General features: G+C 43.2%; 1 protein-coding gene across 1 annotated transcript; it reads left to right on the top strand.

Annotated features, from left to right (window-relative positions):
• Positions 1–1,300: 1,300 nt before the first annotated feature.
• Positions 1,301–10,172, top strand: LOC106574030 (diencephalon/mesencephalon homeobox protein 1-B-like). Its single transcript, XM_014149541.2, has 5 exons — positions 1,301–1,543; positions 4,555–4,719; positions 4,974–5,152; positions 6,776–7,175; positions 7,403–10,172. The coding sequence occupies exons 2-5, from the start codon at positions 4,566–4,568 to the stop codon at positions 7,855–7,857; spliced, it is 1,188 nt and encodes a 395-aa protein (XP_014005016.1). The 5' UTR covers positions 1,301–1,543; positions 4,555–4,565; the 3' UTR covers positions 7,858–10,172.
• Positions 10,173–12,387: the final 2,215 nt, after the last annotated feature.

The following is a 12,387-nucleotide window of genomic DNA, read 5'->3' as shown; positions in this document are numbered from 1 at the left end:
GCATCATAAGTTTCCCAATTGTCTCATGTAGTCAATCAAGATGTGAGAATTGCACGACCTACAAATAAAATACAACAACATATTCGCCTTGAGTGTATTTTTAAAAGAATTTCCCCGGCATAGTTGTTATTGGCAATTCACCTCTTGACTGGATTGTGACTTTGTCGCGAGTGCCTACACGTTTTCTTTCCGTGTAAAGTCGAAACTTCTATGTATGAATATGGCCAAAGATCAAATTGAGTTTAAGATTCCCTCCCTTCCCTCACTTTCTCTCCTCTCTTGGAGAAATTCAACAAAATATGCAAGCACTACATTAGAAGGCAACTTTTCGCTGCCTTTAATTCCAGCCTAAACGGGTTTTCTCCAGGAGAAGAAATATTTTCTAAAAACCTTGAAGAAGAGAAGGGCATTATTGTTTTAATCCTCTTAGTAGCAGTCATTTTAAGGCCGTTTTTTGGAGGCTGAAATGGCGTCTTGTCTCCGCAATCCTAACCTAAATCCCTTGGGGCCAGGAGAGTTTCTAAAGGCTAGCATCTATTAGCCATCTCTCCACCGCAGTCTCCTCTGCAAGTGGCTCGAAAAGTCGAAAAGCAAATACAATTAAAGCATGAGTAACTTAATAGCCCTTTAAACACCTCAAACCCTGCATGCAAACCATTGTAATGAAAGCGTCATTGAAGCCATTGGCACTTCTTGAATGAACAATCATAACTTCTTATTTACCACAGATTTGAATTAACCTATTATTAGTATTATTATTGCTATGATTATTTGTAGGCTATTATAATGTTACATGCGTTTGCAACATGACATGGAAGATTTTAGTCAATATTCCGTGTTCCATTTGAAAATAGACTGTATATTGACCAAATATATACACACAGTAGGCTACAAAGGGCCGACATGCAAAACAATTACCAAATGTATATTTGAATTAAGATAATGAGTCTCAAGGAAACACTTATATTTCGGTATATCAAAATATAGACTGAGCAACGTGCGGGTTTCCTTAATGCATGACCTCTACGTACAATTAAAAGTGTATGGCCTAAGAAAATGAAATTAAAATATGTTTGTGTAGGCCTATATGGCGAGAATAATAATATGGATATTTTGATAGGCTTAATGATACTATGATTATAACATTAATGTCCAGGAAATGATTAATAAATGAATAGTTTAAATCAGTAATGAGAAAGCCTGGAGTAGAAGAAAGCTCTTTTGGTTGACACAGCAAAGGTCCATTTGAAATCCTGCATGACCTCACCAGGCGCTCGAGCTCCTTAAAGCCCATACGTCGTGCGCGAGCCCGTTAGATGGCAGCTCTCCGTATTCTCGAACGACTGGAGAGTGAGAGCACCGCGCGCAGAAAACGGACTACAGTATTCCTGAGGAGTTTGGAGTTCAAAAATGAGTATACAGGACTAAACATCACGGAATTGAGAAGTAATATACAAGATGATACTTTGAATGCTAATATTTCATTTGAAAACAGCCGGACATAGGCTATAGGCCAAGACCCCACGGGCAGTGTACGTAAGAGGTAAGACCTTTTTGAAAGGCATGCATCTGTATAAAGAATCAGGTTGGACCTGTTATTAAAGTAAAATGATGTGTGTCTGTCATAATCCTAGTTTTATTGCATTTCCTTGCAACTTTAAACCTCTTCCATTTAAACCTTGGAGCAATATATTGACCGGGTCTTCTCATTATGCATGGTATACAAGCATTTCGCTACACTCACATTAACATCTTCTAATCATGTGTATGTGACCAATACAATTTGATTTGATTTGAAAGATCTAAACTGAAAATTAGACTTCAACATTATTTCATGACATTTTTTTAATCTCCGGAATAGTTTCTTAAATTATCCACGTCTACCGGCCTAATTTGGGGCAAAACTTGAATATCGGGTTAATGTAGAAGAAAGAGTGTGTCACCTGTACAGGCATATCGGCGGGCCGATATTTAGCCTCTATGGTGTCTGGGAGAGAACTAAATCCACGGCAATTAGCAGAACGAGTGTTAAATCAGCTCCCCAAGGCTATCTGACTTTGTCCACATCGAGAGATTCTTATTTTGAGTGATGAAAAGGATTTAAAGCCGCAATAAAGCAATTGTAAACAATATGTAGGCTACAGGCAATGACACTTATGAGGAACAGCCATATTCAAAAAAGGGCATTGTTAATCACACACACACACACACACACACACACACACACACACACACACACACACACACACACACACACACACACACACACACACACACACACACACACACACCTAGCAGTTGAAACCTATTTGCACCTACATTAGACGAGTAGCCAACAGGGGTTCCCTATGCATATATTTAACCTTACATCTACCACTGCAAGCCTCCGGGCAGTGGGGCGGGAGCCGCCATAGACCGGGAGAAACGGCTCCCATTCAACTCCAATACTCAGGGAGCTAAATAAATATTTTGTTAAGCACCTTCTGTCCCAGTCCCGGCCAAAGTAAAGTGTTCCCTAATGGACTATGGCATATTCGAGTTTATTGTAAATCATTCCATTGTAAAAAATATATATATATATATATATATATAAAATAAATGACAGTAAAAAGCAAGCCTATGATTTAAGCCTGTATTTTAGGCCTATGATAATCCCTGTAAATTTGTCGGAAATGACCCCCTTATTACACTACTGTATTATTGGCAAGGCAAAAAATGAGAGACAATTTATAATAGGTATGCTTCCATCATAAATTATAAATCAAGATTTGTATAGCATTCAAACATAGATCTTAGTAAATGTTCATGCTCCTGCATTTGGTGACAATAATAACGCGACTTGATATAAGGTATATCCAGGTTATGAGCGTTCGATTCTGATTATTATTATGATTATATTAAGCTTTTATTACCCATTTTTATAATGTCACTTCGAGCATTCTACATTTCTGCATGATCAATGAATTACACGCTGAAATGTTAAGGTCGTGATAGCGGTCTGATACTATCATTTTGGTACTGTATTTAGCTTGATTGTTGGGGTACAAATTCCCGTGTCACCCTTTGGGCTTTTCATTCCTAAGAGCATATAAAACACAATAATACCGTAGGCTGTATACTCTTTTCGACATACGTTTCAACTCGATGTAAGCCTACTAAATGAAGAAAATAAACACACCCAAAAGGGGCATATTTTAATCCACATTTTTGAGGGATTAAAAGGATATTCAAACAAATATTATTGTAGGCCTAGATACTTTTTTACAGAATTGTTCCAAAAAATGTAACGCAATATGAACGCTCATGAAGCTAGGCCAACTTGTCTTAAAATTAAATAAAACATGATTCGTTTTGACTTGTCTAATGCCCAAGATGCGGTTAAATTCATAACGCACTGACAGATTCTGATTTATGTGGTAGGTAGCCTTTTCAACTGTAGGCTTGGGTCATTTTTATCGTAAACTATAGGCTTAATCTGTGTAAATAAAAACGGTTAGTTATGCTATTATGCACGCTATTGTGCTACACATTATGGATAATGACAATAATTAGGCGATTTATAGGACTCAATTAAAACATGATTATATCATTTAATAAATGAGTCTGGTCACACCAATTTATTTTGTGTGCTTTTTCAGAGAAAAGTGCCTGATTAATTTCTGATCATTGTGTAGTTTTCTGTTGACGTTTTTAAATTCTGCTAGCGCTGTATGGGACATATATTTTGCCTATTTAGTAGGCCCACGTCGCTTAGCTATTCAGGCACAACGTCAAGTGCGACATTAAATGAATGAATATCATATCAGCATTAATGTTGAGATAACACAGGAGAGTAGGCTAATTATTTCACACAGCCCCTCGGGCTTTAGTGGGGGGAACTCTCATGGGAAGGACTGCGAGCTCTCCGTGGGAAAAGGGGTTTAAAGGTTTAGTGGCTGGCTAGGTTTCTCAATGCCGTCATATAATAATGTCACTTTCAGCTTGAATCTTCTTAAAGAAACATATTTACAGTTATAGACATATAATAACTGATCATGTTCAAATGCAGCTTCGCCTTTAGGTTATTTGAAATCATCTACTGACAGTTTTAATAAAATGGGCGACAGGTATCCTAGGTTAGAGTGTTGGGCCAGTAATGGAAGGTCGCTGGTTTGAATACCCGAGACGACAAGGTGAAAAATCTGTGTCTGTGCCCTTGAGCAAGGCACTTAACACTAATGTTCTCCAGGGGAGCAGTACTACTATGGCTGACCCTAAAAAACAACACATTTCACTGCACCTATCCGGTGTATGTGACAATAAAACACCTTAAAACATCTTAAATTAATGGAAATAAAAAACGAAGTTTAATATAAATACATAACCTACATAAATACAAGTGTAATACAAAAATGTTCGATAATAATTTAGGCCACTTGATGTTTGAGTCTAGGCCTACATCTGCAGCCCAAGACTTGCTTACAGGTACATAAATCAAACACTGATATTACTGGTTTTACTAATTCAACAATAACGAATTGTTTGAAACAACAATTTATCCCTCTGCATTTACAGGTGACGAAGCCATGCAGCACTACGGAGTGAACGGATATTCTCTCCACGCCATGAACTCACTAAATGCCATGTACAATCTTCACCAGCAGGCAGCGCAGCATGCCCAGCACGCGCCCGACTACCGGCCGTCCGTGCACGCGCTCACGCTGGCAGAGAGACTAGCTGGTAAGAACTGGTTGCACATTTACTCATTCGACTGCGTAAATCTGTCCATAAATCAGGAATATTTGCAATACAATCAGGCTATCATGCTGTGTGATGGACAAATATTATGTTGTCTTATGTTCAAAATGTATTCTTGAGTTCAATGCAATAAATGGTTACATTGTTTCAGAAAGGCTTATTGATAAGCACTATCTGACCTGTCCCTCAATTAAATTGGCCCAATCTCTTTTCCTTCAACGGCTGCACATTTCAAGACATAATCCTCGAGGCCCGGTATGGCTCCCAGCACAGGAAGCAGCGGCGCAGTCGCACAGCCTTCACTGCCCAGCAGCTGGAGGCCCTGGAGAAAACCTTCCAGAAGACCCACTACCCTGATGTGGTGATGCGCGAACGCCTGGCCATGTGTACCAACTTACCAGAGGCCCGTGTGCAGGTGAGGATACTACTTAGTCGAAATAAATAAACTATTTCACCTGCATCTTAACTTTCAGTATTGGTTGTGTAGAAGAGGGAGAGTGGGGGTGATGAAGAGAAATACTTACTTAACCGTCTTCGTTCCTGGTGGAACATAGGACCATGCTAAAGATCTCCAACATTGCTGGGGGAACATTGGACCATGCTAAAGATCTCCAACGTTCCTGGTGGAACATAGGACCATGCTAAAGATCTCCAACATTGCTGGGGGAACATTGGACCATGCTAAAGATCTCCAACATTGCTGGGGGAACATTGGACCATGCTAAAGATCTCCAATGTTGCTGGTGGAACATAGGACCATGCTAAAGATCTCCAATGTTGCTGGTGGAACATAGGACCATGCTAAAGATCTCCAATGTTGCTGGTGGAACATAGGACCATGCTAAAGATCTCCAACGTTGCTGGGGGAACATTGGACCATGCTAAAGATCTCCAACGTTCCTGGTGGAACATAGGACCATGCTAAAGATCTCCAACATTGCTGGGGGAACATTGGACCATGCTAAAGATCTCCAACATTGCTGGGGGAACATTGGACCATGCTAAAGATCTCCAACGTTCCTGGTGGAACATAGGACCATGCTAAAGATCTCCAACATTGCTGGGGGAACATTGGACCATGCTAAAGATCTCCAACGTTCCTGGTGGAACATAGGACCATGCTAAAGATCTCCAACATTGCTGGGGGAACATTGGACCATGCTAAAGATCTCCAACATTGCTGGGGGAACATAGGACCATGCTAAAGATCTCCAACATTGCTGGGGGAACATAGGACCATGCTAAAGATCTCCAATGTTGCTGGTGGAACATAGGACCATGCTAAAGATCTCCAATGTTGCTGGTGGAACATAGGACCATGCTAAAGATCTCCAATGTTGCTGGTGGAACATAGGACCATGCTAAAGATCTCCAACGTTGCTGGGGGAACATAGGACCATGCTAAAGATCTCCAACGTTGCTGGGGGGACATAGGACCATGCTAAAGATCTCCAACGTTGCTGGGGGAACATAGGACCATGCTAAAGATCTCCAACGTTGCTGGGGAGACATTGGACCATGCTAAAGATCTCCAACGTTGCTGGGGGAACATAGGACCATGCTAAAGATCTCCAACATTGCTGGGGGAACATAGGACCATGCTAAAGATCTCCAACGTTGCTGGGGGAATATAGGACCATGCTAAAGATCTCCAATGTTGCTGGTGGAACATAGGACCATGCTAAAGATCTCCAACGTTGCTGGGGGAACATAGGACCATGCTAAAGATCTCCAACGTTGCTGGGGGAACATAGGACCATACTAAAGATTTCCAACGTTGCTGGTCTCGGCTGCTTTTTTCTTCTGGCCATGAGAAGTGGATGTTTTTTAGTTCCGCTGTCAAGGAGTTCAAATGCAATTAGTTAAAATTATATTAGTCAGAATAAATAATTTACACGTTTGACACACCAAAGCCATGTAACAAATCACCAATATTGACATTATCAGAAGCCTTGGCTATTAGAGCATTATAGTTTATTAGAAAGTGATGAAATTGTGTTTTTTACTGTATAACAACTGAAATCCATCCTCTCACCAGGTGTGGTTCAAGAACCGCCGCGCTAAGTTCCGCAAGAAGCAGCGCAGCCTGCAGAAGGAGCAGCTCCAAAAACAGAAGGAGGCCAACAGAGAGGGAGGTGATGAGGAAGAGGTCAAGACCACCGACCCTTCCACCCAGACATCTCCATCTCCCTCCTCCCTCTCGGAGACCATGCGGCCCCAGCCTGCGGAGATGAGTGTGGAGGTGAACGTCACCTCCCCGGAGGCCTCGGACAGCGAGTCGGCTGCGGAGGACAACGGTGAGGGAGATGAGGAGCTGAAGTGGGAGAGGCTGCAGGATACTCAGCAGCATCAGCATCAGGGGGAGGTGCAGCAGGGGGGTGCAGGGCTGCAGCCGGGAGGAGGATCTCCATCCTACAAACGCTTCAGCCCCACACCAGGTGAGAAATCCCACAGACAATGGGCCATTAGACATATGTTTTTATTATACTGTAGATGCACCCTCAATTTCCTTAGGAGGCACATATGTCAATTTTTGTTAGTGTGCTTATCCCTTATCTGCAGGACTTCAGTGTATTCTATATTATTATGAATTAGTCTTGAAAGCGGAAAATACATCTTTCTCTCTAAAAGAATAAAAACTATAACTAAACTCTCTCTCTCTCAGACTCTCCCCTGGGCTCTCCCTCCCTCCCCTCTTCTAGCGGTGGCGTGGGCAGCAGTTGTGTGTCCCAAGGGTCCTATGCCTCGTCCCCCCTCAGCCTCTTCCGTCTGCAGGAGCAGTTCCGCCAGCACATGGCTGCCACCAACAACATGGTCCACTACCCCTCCTTCGACATGGGTACCCCCTCCTCTCTGCCCTACCTGGGCATGAACGTCAACATGCCCTCCCCCCTGGGCTCTCTGCCCTGCCAATCCTACTACCAGCCCCTGTCCCAGGCATCCATGTCCCAAGTGTCCATGTCCCAGGCCCAGCAGGTGTGGAACAGCCCCTTGACGGGTCTCCAGGCCGCTCCGAGCAGCCTACTCAGCCTCAACAGCAAGACCACCAGCATCGAGAACCTACGTCTGAGGGCCAAGCAGCACGCTGCCTCCCTGGGCCTGGACACACTACCCAACTGACCCCCAGACTGACCCCCCCGGGCAGGGCAGCTACCTGGGACACAGTCAGATGTTATGACCCTTTCTACTGACTGGACATTATAGACACTGCATCAGTTTTGTACACTGGGACTGCATGGGACTGGACATTAGATAAGAACCCTACCGGACTATACTTATTTGACACCCTTGCAGGTGAGATACATAGGCCCAGTGCAATCTCACTACTGAACAAAAAATATAAATGGAACATGTAAAGTGTTGGTCCCATGTTTCATGAGTTGAAATAAAATATTCCAGAAATTTTCCATACGCACAAAAAGCTAATTTCTCTCAAATGTTGTGCTCAAATTTGTTTGCATCCCTGTTAATGAGCATTTCTCCTTTGCCAAGATAATCCATCCACCTGATAGGTGTGGCATATCAAGAAGCTGATTAAACCGCAGGATCATTACATAGGTGCATCTTGTGCGCTGGACAATAAAAGGCCACTCTAAAATGTGCAGTTTTGTCACACAACACAATGCCACAGATGTCTCAAGTTGAGGGAGTGTGCAATTGGCATGCTGACTGCAAAAATGTCCACTAGAGCTGTTGTCATAGAATTGAATGTTAATTTCTCTACCATAAGCCGCCTCCCAACATTGTTTTAGAGAATTTGGCAGTACGTCCAACCGGCCTCACAACCGCAGACTACGTGTAACCACGCCAACCCAGGACCTCCACATCCAGCTTCTTCACCTGCAGGATCGTCTGAGACCAGCCACCTGGACAGCGGATGAAATTGAGGAGTATTTCTGTCTGTAATTAAAGCTCTTTTGTGGTGAAAAAGTAATTCTGATTGGTTAGGCCTGGCTCCCCAGTGGGTGGGCCTGACTCCCAAGTGGTTGGGCAATTGCCCTCCCAGGCCCACCCATGGCTGCGCCCATGCCCAGTCATGTGAAATTCATAGATTAGGGCCCAATGAATTGATTTCAATTGACTGATTTCCTTATATGACCTGTAACTGGGTAAAATTGTTGAAATTGATGCATGTTGGGTTTATATTTTTGTTCAGTATACTTCATACCAAACCAGTTGGATCAGAGACTTCAAATGCTACACTCCTAAATCACAAAGCCGTCATCTCATATGGGGCAAATGCATTATGATCGTCTACAGTATATCTGATGATCTCAACACTAGAGGTGGTGAGGGTGACCATAATATTAAAGATGAGCTTTGCATGCATCCTGAGACAGGGATTACAATGGCACAAAGATAGAAATGGTACAAAGATTGAATCAAGATTCCAGCCTCAGATGAAAACTCCCATTCAAACATTTACAACAGGACAGACTGGCCAGTTCAATAGCCTACAAATCCCACAATGCCCTGCACCTGGCAGATGGACAGTACTTCCTGTTTTAGAGCTACATCCAGAGAGGAAGAGGCAAAGCAAGATGGTTCACTCCGCCCAAAATCTGTCCACGAAAACAAAACTAGGGAGTCATTTTTGTATGGAGGTCAATGAGTGTTGAATTTGGTCAACAAAAAATGTAATTGCTAATTTGCTACAGGAGGCTTATTTGATTGAATAGAAGTTTCATAGTGGATAGGTTGTTATGAATGCACTGATATAAGTGGACGCACGTGGCATTTTGGAGAAAAAAAAGATATAGGATGTGCCTGTTGTTCACATGCGTATCTGCCCTCTCATTGGCAAAAATGGTCTAAACTGATCTTGCCTCCTCCCGTCTGCCTTCCAACCCTCGAGGATATGTATTTCCATTGTTAGAGCAGTCACTAGACTATCTAGTCAATATAATAGATCTTTGCTACATCCCACCTGCAAGAATTTATTCCACATTGTACTGTAAATACCCCTCCATGTTTGTTTCCATCCCATCTGCTTGGTTAGGGAGTATAAGTCGGTGTCTCCTTTTGTGTCGGAGGACTTAGAAGAAACATTCAACCTATTTTTGAATTGTTCCATTGTGGCTTAATGCAAAGGACCCACAGTAGAATGAGCCAATACCTGCTCGGTACAGATTATAGTCTATGGAATCCTACAGGGCGAACAGAGCGACGTTCAAATATGAAACTGTTCAACCTATGTTATGTTCGCCTGGGTGCCAGGCTGTTTCTGCGTTCAAGAGCGTTGGTACATCCTTAAAAAGACAGCAAGAAAAAGATGGTGTTGTTGACTAAAGCAGAAACGGACTGGCACCCAGACCACAGCTACAGTATATGTATTTTATCATTGTAGATCCCAGACGTGTATTTCTCAATTGTTTACTTAAATGTGAGTCATTTATCTGTTAAAATGCAAGGGAATAAACCTACATGTATGAAGACTGATTAGTTAATGAGATTATTATTTTAGAGGTTTATTAAAATTATGCAAATGACAATTTATGAATGGTTTTAACCAAACAATTTTGTGAACACATCACAGGCTACAGACGACAAAGCTGGTTTGAACTCTTGTATTGTACGGGGAAGACAGCTTTAAAACTACTGTATCTGCACAAGAGTGCACACACATGTAGGAACACACACACACACACACACACACACACACACACACACACACACACACACACCACACACACACCACACACACACCCACACACACACACACACACACACACACACACACACAAAAACTTCCTAAAAGTTACAACTTTAGGATAGGAGAGACCATTCAGTATGAAATTAATACAATACAAATGACACTGAGCAAAAATATAAATGCAACATTGTTAAAGGATTTGGTTTTTCCATTTATGTTTTGGAGGTTGGACTTTAGCACCTATAGATCATTAGCACGTAGGGCACGCCGATCGGTGTCACCTCGTTAGTCAGTATGTGTTACACCTGTGCTGGCTGCCATACCGTTAGTGGGGAGGTGTTTCACCTGTGCTGGCTGCCATACCGTTAGTGGGGAGGTGTTACACCTGTGCTGGCTGCCATATCGTTAGTGGGGAGGTGTTTCACCTGTGCTGGCTGCCATACCGTTAGTGGGGAGGTGTTTCACCTGTGCTGGCTGCCATACCGTTAGTGGGGAGGTGTTTCACCTGTGCTGGCTGCCATACCGTTAGTGGGGAGGTGTTTCACCTGTGCTGGCTGCCATACCGTTAGTGGAGAGGTGTGCTGTCCCAGGTGCTATTTAAGAGTGGCTGGCCCAGTGTACCAGTTGTCTGGATAGATGCGGAGGATTAACACTTTTAGTTGGCGCTCTCTATTTTGAGTTATAAACAAACAATCCTGTTTTGCTCTACCTTTTTGGTTTGCTTCCTGTCTTTAAGTTTGGTGTGGGTTTTTCTTTCGTTTGCCTCTTCTTGGGCAGATTTCATTTAATGGGCGTTCATGGTGGTTGTCTTCTAGGTTCCAGGTGTTGTTGCTAGTCAACTTTCAGTGCACACCCCCCCATGTGTCTTTCAGAGCCCCTCCTAAAACCCCACTCGTTTTGTTTTGGTTGTTGGTCAGTGACTGTTAGTTCCCCCTTCTGTTTGAGCGACATTGTGGTCTTGCTCGGGAATGTAACAAAATGTAAAGGTGGTTTTCTGAGCCAAAATAAAATAATTGCAGAAATGTTCCATACACACAAAAAGCTAAATTCTCTCAATGTGCGCACAAATTAGTTCACATCCCTGTTAGTGAACATTTCTCCATTGCCAAGATAATCCATCCACCTGACAGGTGTGGCATATCAAGAAGCTGATTAAACAGCATTATCATTACAGGTGCACCTTGTGCTGGGGACAATAAAAGGCCACCCTAAAATGTGCAGTTTTGTCACAACACAATGCCACAGATGTCTCAAGTTGAGGGAGTGTGCAATTGGCATGCTGACTGCAGGAATGTCCACCAGAGCAGTTGCCAGAGAATTGAATGTTAATTTCTCTACCATAAGCCCCCTCCAATTTGGCAGTACGTCCAACCAGCCTCACAACCGCAGACCACGTGCAACCACGCCAACCAAGGACCTCCACATCCAGCTTCTACACCTGTGGAATCATCTGAGACCAGCCACTCAGACCGCTGATGAATTTCTGCACAAACTATCAGAATCAGTCTCAAGGAAGCGCATCTGTGTGTTCGTCGTCCTCACTGCGGTCTGACTGCAGTTTGGCGTTGTAACTGACTTCTGTGGGCAAACGCTCACCTTTGATGGCCTACTGGTACGCTGGAGAAGTGTACTCTGCATGGATAAATCCCGGTTTCAACTGTACTGGGCAGATAGTGTGTATGGCGTTGTGTGGGCAAGCTGTTAGCTGATGTCAACGTTGTGAACAGAGTGCCCCATGGTGGCGGCGGGGTTATGGCCTGTCCATACCATAACCCCACCGCCACCATGGGGCACTCTGTTCACAACGTTGAAATCAGCAAACCGCTTGCCCACACAACGCCATACACACAACCTGTATTCCCAGTCAGGGTAAGCTACGGACAACAAACACAATTGTATTTTATCGATGGCAATTTGAATGCACAGAGATACCGTGACGAGATCCTGAGGCTCATTGTCGTGCCATTCAACCGGCGCCATTACATTTACGTCACCCC

The sequence above is a fragment of the Salmo salar genome, chromosome 16, assembly GCF_965601325.2.
Source record: "Salmo salar chromosome 16, fSalSal1, whole genome shotgun sequence".
In the NCBI taxonomy this organism is placed as follows: Eukaryota; Metazoa; Chordata; class Actinopteri; order Salmoniformes; family Salmonidae; genus Salmo; species Salmo salar.
The sequence above is the reverse complement of the archived record's forward strand: the minus strand, read 5'-3'. Positions and strand labels throughout refer to the sequence as shown.